Source organism: Amphiura filiformis, chromosome 5 (genome assembly GCF_039555335.1).
Source record: "Amphiura filiformis chromosome 5, Afil_fr2py, whole genome shotgun sequence".
Classification (NCBI taxonomy): domain Eukaryota; kingdom Metazoa; phylum Echinodermata; class Ophiuroidea; order Amphilepidida; family Amphiuridae; genus Amphiura; species Amphiura filiformis.
The window spans coordinates 42087248-42109013 of NC_092632.1; the positions used below are offsets into that span (position 1 = coordinate 42087248).

The 21766-nt window shown below is 37.6% G+C and overlaps 1 protein-coding gene across 2 annotated transcripts in view; it reads right to left on the reverse strand.

Annotated features, from left to right (window-relative positions):
- Positions 1-6511: 6511 nt before the first annotated feature.
- Positions 6512-21766, reverse strand: part of LOC140153150 (nuclear valosin-containing protein-like) — a 36595-nt gene continuing 21340 nt past the window's right edge. For both annotated transcript variants that reach the window (XM_072175798.1, XM_072175799.1), the window contains exons 14-24: positions 19223-19360; positions 17877-18151; positions 16428-16507; positions 14963-15190; positions 14733-14795; positions 13583-13705; positions 12338-12437; positions 9935-10041; positions 9114-9190; positions 7789-7960; positions 6512-6977 (exon numbers count right to left, since the gene is read on the reverse strand). In XM_072175798.1, the coding sequence (XP_072031899.1) occupies positions 6840-6977; positions 7789-7960; positions 9114-9190; positions 9935-10041; positions 12338-12437; positions 13583-13705; positions 14733-14795; positions 14963-15190; positions 16428-16507; positions 17877-18151; positions 19223-19360 (1501 nt within the window). In that variant the 3' untranslated portion in view covers positions 6512-6839. The remainder of the gene's footprint in view (positions 6978-7788; positions 7961-9113; positions 9191-9934; positions 10042-12337; positions 12438-13582; positions 13706-14732; positions 14796-14962; positions 15191-16427; positions 16508-17876; positions 18152-19222; positions 19361-21766) is intronic.

Below are 21766 nucleotides of genomic sequence, written 5' to 3' on the forward strand. Positions count from 1 at the left end.
TATAAAAATGGGTTACATACATAAATCACCTTTCTTTCTATGTAAAAATATTGTGAACACGATTTAAAGTTCTGAAGCAATAGGCATATTTGTTACAGCTGCTTTACATTGTGAAGTCTTAGATTTAACTTTGTGTACACATGTTCATAATAGAGAGATTGCGATTTCCTAACATACGTATTGAATGCCCGTGTAATCTATTCAAAATCACTCTCATGTGACGGGATTTTGAATTAAATGCACAGGCGTTCGATTTATTATGTTTGGAAATCACAATCTCTCTAGACTCTAATGACAATGGTCTGAGGAAGTAAGTTGAGTGAAAGGTTTATGTAAATTTGATGTTATTATTTACTGAGTGTATTTACTATTTGCATTTTGTGACAAATGAATTAAAAATTGTTATCTTGTGCAAAACAGGGGTATTAGTAGGCTCAAAGATTTTCATGATTTTTATGAGCTGTTAAATCTAACAGTTTGGAGAGTGTTGGGATAAGGATTTGCACTTTTAATTATGTGGTCTAATTAAGCTAATCATGCTAATTAATCAACAAGCTGTGACATGGTTACAGGCAGTATTTCTAAACAAATTTTTAGTCGGCTGCATAACCTGATGGTCAGAATTGAACCTTAACAATACCTTGAATGTCATTGGTAAGAAGATTTTGTTATCAGGTCAGCAGTGAATAGCACTATAGTCTGTATGCCTTTCTCGAGGCAGTAATTTAGATATTGGTTTTTATTGTATCTCTAAATGATGATTATTATATAAAAATATACATTTTCTGAAAGGAAATGATGCAAGCAATCCAACTAGCATTGAGAAAAATCACAAAATTTGATTTTACTTTACTGCCTCGAGGAAAGACTATTAAAAGCAGTTAAAGACCATACAAGGCTTTCTTGTCTTGAAAAGAAGAAAATGTTACATTCATTACACAGTTTAAACCTTAATATCCAAATACCGCATTCAATGTATGTAAATCGCCTGATGGGAATGCTTGATAATTATTATATTTTGTAAGTAAAATTTGACATTTGTCATGCAAAACAATGTTGTGCAGGGTTGCAATTTTGTCAATTTACTGATCTAGCAAGACTCAAGTTGCTGTGTGTGGAAAAGGCATGACCTTAAGAGAATCAATTACGATTCACGCAAACCAAGTTTAGGAGAATCGTTGCAAGAATTGATTAAAAGATTTTCGGTCATGCTGTGATTTAGAATAAAACTATATACACAGAAAATGTCACAGCTATTACAACTCAATGCCGGGACTCAATGCTAAATTGATTTTGCTGTTTTCGACTAGTATTTCAACATGAATGCTTAAAGTGCACTGAACAGGGATGCTGTAAGCTGGAAAAGGTGGCAGGGGTAACTTATATGTGACCCGCTCTGACGAAACCCGCCATAAGTCGCACTCGGCCATTTCGAGATACGGTGAGTCAAAGGTGGAAAGGGGTGAAAAAAACTTGCAGATTTTGTTTTTCAGTTTATATTATTTTTTGATTCCGTAATATTTTTACTTTATACCTACCTTTGAAAACAAAATATTCTTTTACGTCTAAAGCACCCAAATCTAGCATTTTCTGAGCCAAACAAAATCCTTAAACATGTCATTTTACAACTTTAAAGGCATTTGCCTTTTCTTTATGTGTCGCTACCCCCTTCCTGTTGAAAGACCGTAGAATGAGGTACACATGTCCCAGAAACATAATTTTGGTATACTATCAAATGAAAGCTGAAGACCTGTACTAAATGATGGCATCAAAATTAGTGACTTATGTCTGGTTTTGTGGGAGCGGGTCACATATGTTGAATGGTAAAAGATTAGCAGCCAGGTGAAACAGAATGCAGGTTCTAACATTATGGTCCAGCCCTACATATGGGTTACAAATATCAAGAACCAACCCTGTATAGGGGCAATTCCAAGCGCACCATTCCGCAATGTGAAGTTTGCATATGAATTTCTTTTTAATACAGCAGCCAAACATATAGGTGAATAGCATAATGTAAACTATTTTTGGTAAGTGAATGATTAAAGATGGAGGAGAAACTTTTCCAAACCATCTTAATTTCCTAATTTGCATATGCAAACTTTGCATTGCAGAATGATGCGCTTGGAATTGCCCATAGAGTAGATGTGTAATACAAAGATAGAAATATATTACCGGTAATGACATAGGGTTGCCAGTGGTCCAACTTTCAAGGAAAGGAGGAAGTGTGGAATTGGAGGGTCAAAGGGCATACATGTGCATAGCATCCATCTGTTGTGAATTGTTTTGAATAAAATGTATTTCAGAATGAAATAAATCATTGGTGATTTTACAATTTTTGTTCACTGATCACAATATTTGTTTTCATCTTGATTTTAAGTGTATACATCAAGCAATGTCTATACTAGGGCTTCACTTCAAGTTTGATATGGACATAATATATAAGTGGATATTTCGCTGGTGGAGTATCGAATCGTGCACATCAAGTTAATGGTGCAGAGTGTTCATGCAGGTGTACAAGGGTCTCAACAGCACGCCTTGAGTGCTAGCTGAAAAAGCATTAATCCTTACTTTCAAAGAGTGTTTCGCCAAATGGAAGGGAAAGAAGGAATTACGAGAGAAGATGAACAAAGAAGTTGTTTTGTTTCCCTGGGATTCAAACCCAAGACCCATCGGATACCAAACACTAGATCGCTTACCGGGAGCCACAGGTATTTCGCTGGCCCAGCCAATGAAACCGTGCATATGTACGTATGACTTCCAGTGATTGCGTGATCACATATGTGATGGCTTGGCACTTAAATATTTTGTAGTATGCAGGATGGTTATAGTTAACATCACAACTGAACTTGAGGTGAACAAAAAGCTTTTATTAGGTCTTCAGCATTATCACTGTAACATGTCAATGATATGAATGGAAACTAGTCCACAACAATTATATGTACTAGATCTGACACAATCAAGAAGAACATGTGAATGTATATTGCACTCTTAGTCTTTGTGATAAAATTTTCAATATAATTCAAATAAAGCAGGTGCATAGCACCCATGAAGCTACCAACTGAGCCTGTAAGTCATCCGTAAAATGGGCAAGGGCACTATTATTTGTAACCAAATTGGCGCAGGCCAAATAATCAACCCTGTGCAATGAAAATGTTCAAAGAAAAACAATATCTGGAATTTATTTTATCTCAAGCTCAAAAAGCTAGTCCTATCATTTTTAATGAATTTAAATGCACAACATTAAAAGACCTTGGGCTAGTGAGCAGCCTACATGTATATTGCCTTGAATTGTATGACTAGACAGGGCATAACCCTCCCAGAGGAAAACGGAGGTATATACCATGGGAGTTCAACAGTCAAGTAAATAAAAAAAGAAAAGGGCACTTTCTGCTAACCCATCTACATAATGTAAGAGCACACAAACAACATGCCATTTAAAAATTGCCCCTGCTTCTGGTTCTTAGCAAAAACCAATGAAACAGGAGCAATATTTTACAAGGAAGATGCCTTTTTGGTTGCCTGGTCCCTTATTGCAACCCTTGTTGAAAAAGAAATAGAACCCAACATTGACCACCTTTTTTTTGTCAAACTTATACTCTAGGTCATATTTATTAGGAAATTGAATTTGACATGGCATAGTGTAAGATTGATTGATTGACAATGAATGGTGCTAACGAAGCTAAAGAGCACACTTCAAGCGTCTTCTACCATCAAACTGGAAGACAAGACTTATCAGGAATGGTACAAGGGAGCTAAATTCATTAAGGGTAGACGAGGTATTGTTGGTCGAAGCAACCTAAAAATCGATTTTCATTATCTAGATCAATATATTATTGAAAATAACACCTTGATGTTTTGCAAAAGTTCATTCTGCAAATCATATACTTCATAAACCTGCTTAATTTATTGTTGTTAATGAGTTATGTACGTTTTACAAAAGTGTTGTTGTTTCAGCCCTCTTTACAACGTAACTCAAGAACCGCAGCACCTATAAAAGTATATCTGTGATATTTTAATTCTTCTACACACTGGCTATGAATTGAGCAATACAGTTTTTGCCAAAGCTCACTACCATTCGTAAGATGCTGTGAACTACCAAATCACAACAGTTTAAAATAATTAATAACCTTAAAGGGCATTTCGTGATCCACAGCCTCATCCCCCACTTTTCTCAAAAAAGTTGAGATTTTTATATCACTGGAAACCTCTGGCTACATAATGTTTATGTACAAAATATTTCTTGCAGATTAATTCATTTTGCAAAGATATCGTGAAATTTGAATTTCATTCTGGTGCACCAGAACGAAATTACAACGCATTGTCTATGGAGCAGTGTAATACACATAATCATGCATAACTCATAAACGCATAAAATCGGAATCAACTGAAATTTTGGGAATAGGCTTTTTTCGTGGATATGTACTGAAAAATGTCATAAAAAGAGGATGCTAGGATCACAAAACACTCCTTTAATAGCAACATAACACACAAATTCTTACAATAAGTTCTATTTCCTAGGTTTCCTTTAATTTGTTTAACTTGTTTCTTATAAGCAAGTTTCACATTTTTTTAGAAGTATTACTCCAAGAGTTTTACGTAAGTTTTTTTCTTTAGAGGTATTGCTCCAAGAGTATTAATAGAAAGTATAAAATGTCAAGTTTTGTTTTGTCACTGCTAAGAATGGAAATAAAATATGATAATATTACAGAAAACCAGATCAATGTCAGCATGAAGTGGAATTTTATTGGACTTCTATATGAATTTACAAATAAGAAGTTACAATAATGCTTACCACACAATGTGTGAAAGTATTAGCTATTTACTTGATATATCCACCAGTTTCACTTGATTGAGAAGGATCTTGAGGCATCAACACACACAATGTCTATGGGGTGCACTTTAGTGAGAGGGATGTTGAGCCATCGACAAACACAATGTCTATGTGCTGCTCTTGAGTGAGAGGGGTGTTGAGGCATCAACACACACAATGTTAAACAAAACCCCTCTCACTCAAGTGCACATTATAGACATTGTTGATACCTCAACACTTCTCAGTCTCACTCAAGTGCACCCCATAGATATTGTGTTGATGCCTCAGCACCCCTCTCACGTCTATGTACCCCATAGATATTGTGTTGATGCCTCAGCACCCCTCTCACATCTATGTACCCCATAGACATTGTGTGTTGATGCCTCAGCACCCCTCTCACGTCTATGTACCCCATAGACATTGTGTGTTGATGCCTCAGCACCCCTCTCACTCAAATGTACCCCATAGACATTGTGTGTTGATGCCTCAGCACCCCTCTCACTCAAATGTACCCCATAGACATTGTGTGTTGATGTCTCAACACCCCTCTCACGTCTATGTACCCCATAGACATTGTGTGTTGATGCCTCAGCACCCCTCTCACTCAAATGTACCCCATAGACATTGTGTGTTGATGTCTCAACACCACTCTCACTCCAATGTACCCCATAGACACTGTGTGTTGATGTCTCAACACCACCCTCACTCATATGTACCCCATAGACATTGTGTGTTGATGTCTCAACACCACCCTCACTCATATGTACCCCATAGACACTGTGTGTTGATATCTCAACACCACTCTCACTCAAATGTACCCCATAGATATTGTGTGTTGATCTCTCAACACCACCCTCACTCAAATGTACCCCATAGACATTGTGTGTTGATGTCTCAACAACACTCAAGTGGAACTTGTGGGTGTATAGAATAAACTATAGATAATGGATTAAACTGAAATAATGAAAGTGAATAATCAGGTGCTGAATTCACGTACACACACCCACTACTGTATCAGAGAAGCATTACATTTCACTCTAGTCAATATTTGACCACAATGTTTAACACAGACAAGTCTCACAGATGAAGGGCATCATACTTTATTATTTTCACTGTATTTTATTGTGTCTCTAGAAAACAAGTGAATAAGATAAATAAAGTTTTATTCTATAACTAAATGGATCCAGTTGTGTTTGTTCTTCTCATTCTTGCAGAGTCCTGCTTATTGAAAATTGTTTCCTTGTCCTCACCCAACGACCCTAATGTTGAAAATCTGGAAACATTTTTTATATACTCTGGTACCGACTCTAGTCTAATAGAGGGTATTCAATACGATGCCATTCATGACAAAGTCAACCTAATTTAAATAAAATTCTGTCCTCCATAAAGTACCATGGAACCATTTGTATGATAATACAATAAACAGGTGATAGGTATGAATGGATGTGGAGTCAATTTATAGTTTGATCAGCTTGTAATCGGCGGGAAATGCTGGGCTTTTACCACTACCCCGAAAGTAGACCCACGCTAAGAGTGCTACAGTTGACCTGTCTGCTCTATATTTTGCGAGTTAAAGATAGTATAGGAATTATAGGACTTTAATTAATAATATGTGGTGCTTCTGACATGATGTCACAAGACAATTCTCGAAATATAATATATTGATATTAATCGCGATATTATCTGCCCGCCGACACGAGCTGATCAAAGTATAGAGACCTGTCCCTCTGTCATCTTAAGCGACCTTGGAACTGTCCTCCAACATGGCTGCCATTTGAATTGTTATGTCGTTCTTGGTGGTTTATTGCATAGGCTCCATTCTGTAATTTCCAGTAGAAGTGGGGTTTTTATTGACATCCTAAAATTTATATTAAATTTTTTTGACCAAAACCAAAACATGTTTATGTAGTGTTGAAGTTAAAACTTTAATTCTTATTTATAACAGTTTAAAAATTTGTTTTTATTTTGCTGGGTCTGGCCATGAAAACTAGATGATTTTAAGAAATCTATTTAAAAATATTGAGTTAAGTTATGTGTCCGGGGTCTTCTTATCCTCTTCCTGTTGGGTCTTGGGCTTTTTCTCCTCCTCCTGTTTGGTCTCGGGCTTTTTCTCCTCCTCCTGTCCACGTAAAAGATTCACTCGCATTCGTTCATACATCAATTGGTCCTGAAAACAAGAAAAACAGCGTAGTGATGGAGCATTTGTTTAATAAGACATTTACCTCTTTGCAACTAGTGTATAATAATAGAAAAGAATCACATTCATCTGCACATTTGTCAGCTTATTTTCCCAAAATATTTTGTAACCAACATGAAAGTTTAAATTGGTACTTTTCTTTGCTACTTGCACACTTCACTTCTGAATTAGTGTCAACTGTTTTATAACATGAGTTTCCTAAAAGTAAATGGTTTACAGTGCATCTTCAGATATTGTATGAGTGGGCTATTCCAACTGAAATCCACCCCCTATGGAAGGCATGACCATAATATCCCACACAGGGGTGTAGATTTCAAATGGAGTCACCCATTCAGGTAGCTCCATTTGAAATTCACACTCCCTGTGTGGGGTGTATGGATTTCAACTGGAATAGCCCAATATGAATGAGGCTGTCATTCTGGTCACACATTTTTAAAGTAAAAGCTTCAATAGAGGTTGTGCGTAAAATTATTGATTGGCTCCAAACAAAGGATTTAACTGGTGTCCTTCACCGTAATCATGGCGCAGTGCAGTCCATTCAATCAAATGTTGTCATCAACCTATTTGATTGTAGTGCATTTGTTATGTGTGTGAGACGAACTGCCACGATAGATTGCATTGAATTGAATGTTGAATGCATTTGAGTAGTCCGCCATATTTACGGTATGATATGTCATATGCACAACCTCTATATCAGTACCAAAGTGACAGATATTCCAATGCAATATTGCCTTCATTTCAAATAGTTAGAGTATTATTTCTACACCATGACATTACTTACCTTTTTAGAAACGGAAGCTTTTACTTTGAGAAATGCCGCCTCAAAATCCTCCTTCATAACCATGACACTCGTCATATCTATCTTCTGTGTTGGTGAGGTTGTCATTGTGTTGATGATCTTCTTTAGTGCATTCATAGATGCTTCTCTTACAAGAGCTGCCAAATCAGCACCACTGGTGATTCAAGATACAAGAAAGAGATAATAAGATTGCTGTTTTATTTTGCAATATGCTTAAGGCAAGTCAGAGCAGTGCCTGACCTACAACCAACGAAATTAATAGTTGACACACCTTGACAATATGTTGGAACTCTTCATTGCCGCTTTGATAGTTCAGTGAAATTAGTATAACTATGTTTGATGAGAAGTACATGCCTTCTCCTTTCCCCTTCCCTCCCCCATTCCCCCTCAATCAATGTTGGGGAGACTGGAGAGCCCAATGGAAAAAGTGCTTTCATCAACATTGAACTGGGGGAGAGGGGTGGCGATTTACATTTAGTATGCCAGAGTGTGCCAACATTAATTTCCTTGATTGTAGTGGTGCTAGTGCTCAAATATTGAGAACATTGAAGTCCACACTCATAGGAAAAGTGATGGGTTCAATACATGAGACCACAAGGCTCACTGTATTGGGTTTTATTTTCCCCATGTTCATGATCACTGGGAGGGGGAAATAGGGAAAACTTAATAACTGTAATACATAAGGAAATATATATGTGACCAGTGGCTTCCTTGACACATTTCCAATAAGATAAATGCATTACTCTGCAGAAATTAACTGTATTTTTAAGCAAAACTGGCCAAATGTGACCTGAAGGGCGCAAGGCTCCGACTTGCCTTAAAGGTTTAGCAAGTTAGTACAAATAATTATGGGAGGGTGTTACTCTCAGTACACAGGGAAGCCAGCTTAACATCCCTCTATGAAGGATGGAGTATGCTCATGGTTTAGTTACCTGATTCTAAATGTATCATGTGTAGAGCTATAGTATTCAGCAAGTTCCTTTAGCACTGCCCTACCGCTCCTCTTGATTGTCATGAAAAAGGGACTATGCCACGCCTGGGCCACATGATGCTATGCAGCTTGTTTAGCGATGAGGTTCCAATGTGATGATGACATGATTTCATTAGCCCATCAGAACCCCACTTTCATGTTACTGTAAACAGCGCCAAAATGGGCAAACCGCCGAAGGACCTTACCGAATACTATAGTTGTTATAACTGGGACAGTAGACACCAGAAGCAACTACACTAACCCCTATCTAATGATCTATCACCTTGGATTGGGATTACTCAGTGAGCATTAATATAAATCTACAGTGTCTACTTACGTATATCCTAAACATCTGCCATCCATTCCTATTTCATCAATGCTGATATCTGAAGCTATGCGAGGTCTAGTACCATTCTGTGGTAAGAAATCAAATGAAATCAGTCAATCTAACATCAATTCTTTAACATGTCAAACTACATACATTTTTCTCTTTGCTTTAATTTTTGTTTAAATCTTCATGTGACCTTTCATGCATATAACATTGTTATCTACTTTAGAAAAGTTCTCTGATGCTCAAGACGAGAACTATAGTGTGAACTAATTAGAAGCAAATAGCAGAAAATGTCTTCAAAATATACAAAACATTATCCATGATGCAATAAAATAAGATTCATTTGTGCCTAAAATCAATTTTCAGATACACTCCAAAGAAGTCAAATCTTAGATACCACAAGTCCCAATTTGTATGGCATTATCAACATATTTTGTAGACTGTCCATATTAAATGACAGATTGAAAATGTATAGTGTGGCAGTGCGTCACCACAGAATTAGAGAAGGAGAACCAGGACTTGACCACCATCTTAATACAGGCATGGAGCAACAATTGGGGGTATTCGGTTTCCCTCGGAATGCGCTCGAAACATTTGTTGTCATGCAAGCATGACATGGATGATGGGTGCATTTGAGAGATGCACTTGATGCAACCTGCGCGCGAGTACCAAGACACTTCAGACGAGACACAGAATTGTTTTCGTTCGTCTCCGCGCACCGTCGGCAAGGACCCGAATGCCCCCAATTTTCTTCCCATAGCTGATGGCACGATTTCTCCTCTAATTCTGTGCGAGTCACACATTGCAATTGCATGTTGTTGACTCACCCTTGTGATAGTTTTTAATATTGCCACTCTGTCTTGTGGGGGTGGTATACCAACATACAGGATCTTATCCATCCTGCCTGGTCTCAATACAGCTGGATCTATGATATCTAGTAGTTTGAAATAAAAGAAAAAGAATGCCAATTTTGGGTAATTTCACAGGCAAAATTTACTTTTATTGATCTTTATAGTAATATTAACATCTTATTTGAATAAGAATGTATTATTTTTAGCCTCTATTGTACATCCATTGTCCCATACAACAGACAATAGGATTCTTTTGGCGTAAAAAAAGTTCGGCTTTCAGCCTCCTCATTATACTTAGGTCCACAATCGTTGGCCTGGTCAACTGGCAGGTTTGAGCAGTAACTTCTTCACTGAAAAGATTAAGAAAATCAGAAATGGTTTTCAGATTGCTGATGACTTATCATGCAATGAACCTGTAGCACCACTTCATCATCTCACCAACTTCGCACCTGCTTCAGAAGAGGAAATCCAAGACATTTTGTTCAAATCACCAACAAAATCTTGTGAATTAGACCCAGTTCCTACTTCTCTGCTAAAAAAATGTGCCAGTGCTACTGTTCCGCTGATAACAGATATTGTTAACCACTCTTTGAAAAGCGGGTGTTGTGCCACAGGAATTTAAGACTGCGCATGTCCGTCCGCTCATTAAAAAGCAGAATTTGGATAATAATACACTCAACAATCACCGGCCTGTTACAAACCTAAGCTTCCTCAGCAAGACTCTTGAACGTGTAGTTCTGGCGAGATTAAACCCTTTCCTCCAAGAACATGGATTATGTGATGATCACCAGTCAGCATATCGTGCTCACCATAGTACCGAGTCTGCTTTGCTTAAAGTACAGAATGACCTGCTTCAAGCAATGGATAATGGGAAAATCACACTGCTAGTGCTGTTAGATTTATCTGCAGCGTTTGATACTGTGGACCATGAATTACTTATCCATCGAATGAAATATCAAATTGGAATTGATGACGTAGCGTTAGAATGGTTTAAATCATATCTGCATGACAGACATCAGCTTGTGTGCATTAATAATGAAAGATCCGAAAAGGTCCGTCTTGACTATGGCGTTCCACAAGGCTCTGTCATCGGACCTAGCGCTTTCTCAATATACACATTACCACTTGGTGACATTATACAAAGCCATGGCCTTGATTACCATTGCTATGCGGACGATACCCAGATATATATTTCTGTAGACCCGGACCAATGTAGCGTTGATGCTGCTATCAATCGCTTGGAAACATGTATTGATGAGGTAAAATTGTGGATGTCCCATAACTACTTGAAACTAAATGATGACAAAACAGAGTTCATGGTTATTGGTTCAAAATATCAAACTGCAAAAGTCCATGTTGCACATATCAGGGTAGGAAATGCTAACGTTATCCCATCATCAGAGGTTGAAACCTGGGTGTTATTTTTGACTCATCCCTTTCTATGGAATACCATATTACAACAGTGTGTAGAGCAGCATATCGTCCATTAGAAACATAGGTCGATTCAGAGACATGTAAACAGGGAGACTGCCGAAATGATGGTACATGCCTTCATAACATCCAAGATAGACATTGGCAACTCTCTGTTGCATGGCATCACAAAGACCCAACTGCACAGACTACAGAGAATTCAAAACATTGCTGCCAGACTTATAACATACACAAAACCACGTGAGCACATTACACCTGTTTTACATGACTTGCATTGGCTACCAGTTGAACAAAGAATCACATTTAAAATAGCCTTGTTTGTCTACAAGATCTTGTATATATCAGCTCCAGCATATTTAAATGAACTTGTAGAAATGTATTCACCAACTCGTAACCTCCGCTCTACTACAAAAGGACTTCTTCAAGAAACAGTTGCCAGAAACCAGTGGGGCAGCAGATCATTTCATGTTTCAGCTGCAAACATTTGGAACAATCTGCCATTTTCGGTTCGCTCTGCCAAGAGCTTGTGTAGTTTCAAAACAAATTTGAAAACACATTTGTTCCAAAGTGCTTTTAATTGACTCTTTGCATATCACGAACTATACAACACTGATGAACTGTTTTTTGTTATTAATTGTTATAGTATGTTTGTATCATTGTACATTGGTTGTTTTTTTGCAAAGCGCCATGAGCGTCTCTCGACGGATACCGGCGCTCTATTAAGTGTACATTATTATTATTATTATTATTATTATTATAAAATGCTGAGCTTGTGTAACACTTCATGAATAAATCCAGACATGCTGTTAACCCTTTAAAATCAGCGGTATTGATATGGTATCAAATGGTAGATGCAGGACAAAGGCTAATAACAATACATTTTTCTAAATATTCTTTTGTCCCTGGTACATAAAAACCTTCCATCTTACAACTGGCTTGTGTTTTTACCTGGTCTATTTGTTGCTCCCATAATGAAGACTTGTTTCCTAGCTTCTAGTCCATCCATTTCAGTCAGTAATTGATTCACCACTCTTGCTGATGAGCCAGACTACAAAGATACAAAAGGGTCAAATTCAGTTGTACAGGATCCAGTCTATAAAATGCAAGCCAATCTTTTATGTACAGAACAAACCAAAAAGATAGATGAAAACCATGATGAATTAAACTAATTAGGGAGGGAGGGGGTTTAAAAACTGTTAAAAATGCTTCTTGTATATGCTTTAAAACACCATTGCTATTCTTATATACTTTCAAGTGGAGAGGAAGGGGCTCAGCAAGTCCAAAGGTTTGCTGGTCTGAAAATAAAGTTCGCTAGTCCGAAAAAATAAGGTTTGCTGGTCCAAAACATAACAAGGATTCACAAGTCTACAAGATAGGGTAGGGGTTAGGCTTGGAGTTAGGGTAAGGGTAAGTGTTAGGGTTAGTGTTAGGTGAGGGTACTACTAGGGTACTGGTAACTTTTTCTAACTAGTAAACCTTAGGATTAGCCAACCGTAGGACTAGCCATAGACCATCGAAAATTGTTTGGATAGTCTATGGACTAGCAAACCTTAAGACTAATGGATGTACACCGTGTTTATAGGGCTTCATCATGTTTCGATTCGTTCCCTAATGGAACTATGGCAAAAATAAAAGTCAAGACAGAGGCACATGATCTTGTTGTTGAAAATACTTCCATACCATTTCCTTTGGATTCCATTCTTTCAAACTGATCCCCTGCAGTGGCGGTGCCAGGGGATGGCAAAGGCTTTCTTCATCAACACTGTAACCTCAGATCTAGATACTCTATATTCAGATCAGTATCCTTTTTAAACTGTCACTAGCCTAAAGGATAAGGGGAGAAATGCCTTGTTTGCTTTAGTCTACCATGGTGGGGGAAGGGGCATTGAAAAATGAAGGACATAAGGATTGTCAGATTTGCGCAGAGATTTGTCATCATTGATCACAGTGTTGATAATGAACTTGTCTTTAAAACAACAAGTTTAATGGAATAACTTACTTTAACTTAGCCTTCAAAAGGCAACCCTTAAAATGAGCCAATTACTAATGACATGATTAGCACTGGTAGCCTTGAGTGTCATACTCATAGGTAAACTGATACCATCTATTTATTAGACAAGGGGCAATCTACTATATTGGTCAAGGGACATCCCACAGTGATACCATGCAGGGCAAGTGTAGGGTGTAATTTACCTCGCCATAGTCTGATCTGCGTGGACAAAGAGCATCCAATTCATCAAAGAAGATAACACAGGGTGCAGAATTCCTTGCCCTCTGAAAACATTGTCGTACTGCACGCTCACTTTCTCCTACATACTGTAATGATGAAGAAAAGTATTACAAGTTACAGAATAGCTATACCAGAGAAACAGGTAGATCTACTGTCAAGTCACGACACTCATACATTTTGCATGTGACACATCTACATTGCTAAGCATAAATCCTATTTTCTGCACATCTCACTCATCAGCCATACATATTTTACTAAAGATTACATTAACTAGATTTACATATATTGACATTATGTGAAAGAACTATGTGACAAATTTTTTTACACTGTGCATTACATTTCTGATAGTAAATAATGTTTTCTCTCACTCAAGACAACCTACTCCACAACTAGAAATCAATATCTCATTATCTGTTTACTACTGGGGGGGGGGGCTAATTTGTATTATCCAAATGACGAGGTGGCAAAGGTATGGATCATATTCAAACACAATATGATGTAAATAAATAACAACTGTTATTCTTCCCAATACCAGAGCTCACTCTCAACTTTATGATCAATTGATCATCCTGTACATTATTACTGATTGGGCAGTCCATGGCTCACAATTTGCCTGCTAGAATTCACCTTGCCCTGAATTGAAAAAAACACCAATATCTTGATGAATGAAGAATCATTCAAGTTTTGTTTAAACACTGCTTTTATATATTTTACCTACAAGACAACAAAAAAAAAAAACCTACCTGACCGACCCAAATTTTGTTTTTTTGGTGTTTTGTTTTGTTTTTGTTTTTGGCAGGCATAGAAAAATCCTTTTTTTTTTTTTTTTTTTGGATTGGTTTTGACTGGGAGAATGTGACCAAAGCAAGTAAAAAGGGTTTGCAATCTTTTGCAGATTTTGGTAATTTTTAAGCTCACTTTAGACATTTGCAAAAAACACCAAAAATATATGACCGATTGACTGACCCTACTTGAAAGGTCCCTTCACCCGTTAAACAGGAGCTTTTGTCGCCTAAGGTTCAAATTTACAGATTGAATCTCAGACAGGCATCAGCCATATTACAACTTGCCTCATGTATTCACAACTCTCTATTGCCAAGTCTTGGTACTTACCATATTCATAAGCTCTGGTCCTTTGACTGAGATGAAGTTGATCCCAGATTCATTGGCAATAGCCTGCAAAGTAATATGAGTGTGTGCAAAATCTGTGAGAAAGGTTTCCTGGTCACTTTTTACAGAAGTACATGTATTTACAGAACTTTTCCTAGTAAATTGAGACATCAATTCGTGATGAAGTCCAATATGGAATCACAGTCAGATAGTTAATGATACCAACAACTTACCTTTGCCAGTAGTGTTTTGCCACAGCCAGGAGGCCCTGCTAAGAGTATCCCAGGAGGGCTGGTCAAACCAAGGGCTTTGAATGCATCAGGGTTACGTACAGGTGCCAGTATAGCCATAGTGAGATCATCTCTTACACCCTCCAATGCACCGACATCATCCCACGTCACATCGGGTATAGTGGCAAAGCCTTCCCGTTTAGCTGATGGTTGCACTAGGGGTAATGCTTGCTGAAAAAATATTAAATTGGATTTAGAAATTTTATATGTTTTTCTTAAATGAATACAGGCTAACATGAGAAAAGAAAGTATGTGATATGATCTGATCTAACCATGCTAAAGGTGGCAATTGTGAAATTGAGAAACTTGCAAAATAGTGAGCAAAATGGTACAATACATAAGAAAATTGGTATTGTACAAGCTTTTAACTTGCAATGTGATATGGCTGGGATGTAAGTATTACAGCTACTCTCTTAGAGTTAATGATGATATCATGATAATAACTTATCATGATAATAACTTAATTTTCATATTTGAAACCTTCGGACTGCTTGGATCCAATAATGTCACATATAGCAACTTAGCAAGATAAAGATTTGTAGATCATCAAGAGAGTCACCAAGCAAGCTCATAAACAGTAGTTACGGGTATACAAACATTGACCATGCAGCATTACCCCCCCCCCCCCAGTATTGGGATTAAGGCCGCCCTCAGGCCAATTTCCAAAATTGCCTCCAATACCGGAAATGATGCTGTTGTAACCAGAAATGGATCAAATAAAACAACAACACTCCTAGCCAGGATTACAAAATGAGAGCGGATAACAACTGCCTTTGAAACATTAAACAAACAAACAATTATTATTTGATCAGCTCTTAATAGGCGGGAAATGTTAGGCTTTTACCACTACGCCAAAAAATAGACCCACGTTAAGAGTACTGTCAGTTGACCTATCTGGTCTATATTTTGTATGTTTAAGAAAGCAGACGAAGTATAGGACTTGAATTAATAATTTGCGATGCTTCTGGCGAGATGTCACAAGACAATTTTCAAAGTAAAATATTTTGATGTTAGTCCGCGATGTTATAAGGCCCGCCGATTACAAGCTGATCAAAGTATAAGTACCTGTTTTCTGTTCTCTATGTTATCAAGTCAAATGTTTTGTTCATATCTGGTGACCTGATAGTTACAAGGTTTGAATTAATAATTTGTGATGCTTCTGGCGAGATGTCACAAGACAATTTTCAAAGTAACATATTTTGATATTAGTCCGCGATGTTATAAGGCCCGCCGATTATGAGCTGATCAAAGTATAAGTACCTGTTTTCTGTTCTCCATGTTATCAAGCCAAATGTTTTGTTCATATCTGGTGACCTGATAGTTACAAGGTTGACTATGAACACTAGCAGAATGATTATAAGATATTTTACAAATGACAAAAGTTGCTTAAAATAAAGTCTACACTCACCTCAAAGTCTGCCATTTCAATGCGCAGGTCTTGCAACTCCTCTTCTGAAAGTGGCGGCTGTTCTTTCAACCAAGTTAATACTGACAATGAGATAGTAAAACAAGCAAAAAACAAACAAAAACTATTAAGTACATTTTATAACAAACAGCATATGCTTTATCTAGCGATAGAGCACAGGCCTCTTGATTGCGCGATTGCGGATTCAAGCCCTGCTGTGGTCATGTGTGTTGTGCCCTTGAGTATGGTGCTTTACCTCAATTACTCCTCTCTACCCAGGTGTATAAATGGGTACTGGCATTCTTCAATGATGGGAAGGTAACAGACTCAATGTGGAGGAGGTGTAGCGATACCCCTACATCAACATTACATGGAGGAGTCTGGCCCAATCCATAATGAAAGAGAGATGGGCACTCCGTTCACTGTTTATATACACTTTCAACTCCTTTACTTTTACCCTTCTATAATTCAAGAGAATGTGGGTGTATCCTCCGTATAAGATGATTAACAAAAGATCATGGAATAAAACTCACAATCACTAATTATAATCTATACAACAAATTATGTGCTCTATTAAATGAAGGATGTGAAAATTAAAACAATAACAATATATGACATTGTATAAATCTTTTTCAATTTTTGTCTAAAAAATGTGAAACATCCTTATATCAAATGTTGCACTTGTCGGCTGCTACATATGTCTCTTTCTATGTAATAGCTACATTAAATACCACACTCATCTCAAGTGGAAGTCACACTCTTAGGACTGCTCTCTGTATTCCTACACCATGTGACAAGGAGATGATTCAAAGTGACCTCTACTTGAGATAAGTCTGGTATTTACTCCTAGCCATTTTGTACAAAGAGACACATGCAGCAGCAAGTAAATCCTTTTGATATGGATGTACACACAAATGAGAATTCATTCAGTCAGCATAAATATTCTGTTGTTTTTTACTATATTATATATGTTGTTTGTAATTGTGTATTATTCCTGTTGGTTTCTGTTTTGTTACTATGTTCATTTGTTGTCTCATATTTGTACATGACTTTGTCCTTCGTTCTTGTTTCTTCTTTTTAAGTGAGTTTTGTATTAAATATATCATTTAAAAGGGCATTTCGTGATCCACAGCCTCATCCCCCACTTTTCTCAAAAAAAGTTGAGATTTTTATATCACTGGAAACCTCTGGCTACATAATGTTTATGTACAAAATATTTCTTGCAGATTAATTAGTTTAGCAAAGATATCGTGAAATTTGAATTTTGTTCTGGTGCACCAGAACGAAATTACAACGCATTGTCTATGGAGCAGTGTAATACACATAATCATGCATAACTCATGAACTAAAAATCGGAATCAACTGAAATTTTGGGAATAGGTTTTTTCGTGGATATCTAATGAAAATGACATAAATAGAGGATGCTAGGATCACGAAATACTCCTTTAATACCTGTAATATATGATGGCCTATCTGGTGAGCTAGATACTAATGCTGTGGTGTCAGAGGTCATCAGATTGGAACCACCATCACCATGAGGGTGATGGTGAGCATCTGTCATGGAAGATGAGGAAGGATTGGTTCCACTGGTAGAATCTACTTCATTAGTTGGTACTGTTTGCATCTCTGGTTGGATGCTTTCTTCCTGGACTCTATTATCTGTTGCATCATTTACATCAGAGTTTTCTTTTATAATTCCTTTCTCTGTTTGCAACTTGTAAAATATTCTGCAAAAAATAAGAAAATACTGTGATGCTGAAAAAGATGGTCGATCCTTGATGTAATTATTTTGTGTAAGCTAATCCTAACCCAAACCCTTATTCTAATCATAACCCTAATTCTAACCCTAACTCTAACCCTTAAACTAACCCAAAACCTAATTTCGTGTAAAATTACATGAAGGAATAACCGAAAAAATGATTACACAGTTCAGTACCACTACTACTGACAACACAACAAAATAGAGGTTTGTCAATTCATTACCTGCACTCCATGTTTTCCATGAGATCACTTTACCGGTACTATTTTACTACAATTTTAATGTGTCATGTCAATTGGAAATAACAAAATGGGCAGTATAGTTGAATTTACACTTTGCCAGAAAGTTATCCGATAAGGATCATCTGTAAATAAGCTACAGTGACATTTTTTCCTAGAAAGTCAAATACGAGGGGGTATCCAAAAGTGAAATCACCCAGAAGTGAAGAAGCTATATATCGATGAAATTTTGTCAGTGTAATTACTGGTCCTTATGTACATTATGGTCTCATAAGTTTACTTTCTTTACAGGTGGCGCTAGATGGGCAGTAGGCGCATAACCGGCAAGATGGTGAAAATTGAGGCACGCAGCGTGATTAAGTTCCTGCATTTGAAGGGTTAGGCCTACAATGCTCAGAAAATCTATGATGAAATAAAAGCTATCTACGGTGATGATTACCCATCATATGGCACTGATGCTTTTTGAAAAGGCAATTTCCAAACTGGCCACATGTCCCTCACAGATGAGCCAAGAAGTGGACGTCCATCACTAACGGATGATGCGGCCACAGTGAAGAAACTCAAGAAAGTGGAAGATCTTATCATGAAAAGGTTATGCGCCTACTTTCCATCTAGCGCCACCTGTAAAGAAAGTGAACATACTTATGAGACCATTTTTGGACCATAATGTACATAAGGACCAGTGATTACACTGACAAAATTTCATCGATATAGCTCTTTCACTTCTGGGTGATTTCAAAAACTTTTGGATACCCCCTCGTAAGTCACATCTAATATCCACAATATATGGTATTACTCACCTATTGACAGCACACATAGCAGCTTCCCTGCATAGAGCCATCAAATCAGCACCTACATATCCAGGTGTCAGACTAGCTAAATGATGAAAACTAAACTCTGCTGCTAGCCTTAGGTTCCTGCATAATACCGCCATTATTCTAGAGAAGTAAGAGGATAAATATCATATGTAAATGTAACTACTGAACAGTGTTTAAAAAAAGTGGTAAATTTGGGCATTCGTACTAACCAAAAGTAGCGCCAGACAACCTCTATTGCCCATGATGGTTGTCCAGTGGACACACCACCACAATGCAGGAATATTACATACAACATACATTTAAGTCAAAATGCAGTCAAAATAAGAAATGAGAGATGAGTCGTATGGGCTTTATTTTATGTGATTTAAAGTTTTAAATTAAACACAAGTTATAACTGTCTATATAAAGAATAAATATCTTTTGGAAGTTCAGATGATAAACCTGTTGTAATGTATTCATTCCATTAACCTCCAAGGGTGCGTAACCAAGTCATTTTGGGTGGGCACTTATTTTTTACAAAGATCATGCACATATTTTTTGGGGGGCTTTGAAGGCGTCAGCCCCGGGTAAAAGCAGGAGAGGCCAAAATGAAGGGCGGCGGAAGAAGAAGGCGGCAAAAACAGGGGTGGCAAAAACGAAGTAAATACAATAGGGCGGAAAAATTTAATAAAGCATAAAAATTTGTGAAAAAATGGTACTATACATCAAAATGTACAAGAGAGTGAGTGAATTGCAGCCACTTCTTAATCTACCACAAGCTGGAAGGATTTTTTAAACCAAAATCACAACAGAATAGTAGTCCATACATACAACGAAGCACATTATTTTTGAAGCAAAATCACAACAGAATAGTAGTCCATGCATACAACGAAGCGCATTGTATTGCCTCATGGGGTAAAACATTAAGACTTGAGTACACGAGAGTGAGTGAATTGCAGCCACTTCTTAATCTACCACAACCTGGAAGGATTTTTTTATTTATTTATTTATAACATTCGGCCGAAGCCAGGCTAAACCCAATAGTGCTCAGAGGCAACTAAATTCAAGGGATGCCATCCGGATATGACGGGACAGGGATATGGGAAGAGGTCCAATTTTAGATGCAGGAGGAAAACCGGAGCACCCGGAGAAAAACCTGCGAGGACGAGCATGGATCGGCAATCAAACTCACATGTGGCACCGCGGGGAATTGAACCCCGGCCGCAGTGGTGAGAAGCGAGTGAGAAGACCACTACACTAACCCGCCCTCCATTTTTAAACCAAAATCACAACAGAATAGTAGTCCATGCATACAACGAAGCGCATTGTATTGCCTCATGGGGTAAAACATTCAGACCTGAGTACAAGAGAGTGAGTGAGTTGCAGCCACTTCTTAATCTACCACAACCTGGAAGGATTTTTTAAACCAAAATCACAACACAATAGTAGTCCATGCATACGACGAAGCGCATTGTATTGCCTCATGGGTTAAAACATTCAGACCTGAGTACAAGAGAATGAGTGAATTGCAGCTACTTCTTAATCTACCACAACCTGAAGGATTTTTTGAAGCAAAATCACAACAAAATAGTAGTCCATGCATATGACGAAGTGCATTGCATTGCCTCATAGGGTAAAACATTCAGACTCGAGTACAAGAGAGTGAGTGAATTGCAGCCACTTCTTTATCGACCACAACCTGGAAGGATTTTTTAAACCAAAATCACAACAAAATAGTAGTCCATGCATATGATGAAGTGCATTGCATTGCCTCATGGGGTAAAACATTCAGACTTGAGTACAAGAGAGTGAGTGAATTGCAGCCACTTCTTAATCTACCACAACCTGGAAGGATTTTTTAAACCAAAATCACAACAAAATAGTAGTCCATGCATATGATGAAGTGCATTGCATTGCCTCATAGGGTAAAACATTCAGACCCGAGTACAAGAGAGTGAGTGAGTTGCAGCCACTTCTTAATCTACCACAACCTGGAAGGATTTTTTAAACCAAAATCACAACAAAATAGTAGTCCATGCTTATGATGAAGTACATTGCATTGCCTCATGGGGTAAAACATTCAGACCTGAGTACAAGAGAATGAGTGAATTGCAGCTACTTCTTAATCTACCACAACCTGAAGGATTTTTTAAACCAAAATCACAACAGAATAGTAGTCCATGCTAATGATGAAGTGCATTGCATTGCCTCATGGGGTAAAACATTCAGACTTGAGTATAAGAGAGTGAGTGAATTGCAGCCACTTCTTTACCGACCACAACCTGGAAGGATTTTTAAAACCAAAATCACAACAAAATAGTAGTCCATGCTTATGATGAAGCGCATTGTATTGCCTCATGGGGTAAAACATTCAGACTTGAGTACAAGAGAGTGAGTGAGTTGCAGCCACTTCTTAATCTACCACAACCTGGAAGGATTTTTTAAACCAAAATCACAACAAAATAGTACTCCATGCATATGACGAAGTGCATTGCATTGCCTCATGGGGTAAAACATTCAGACTTGAGTACAAGAGAGTGAGTGAGT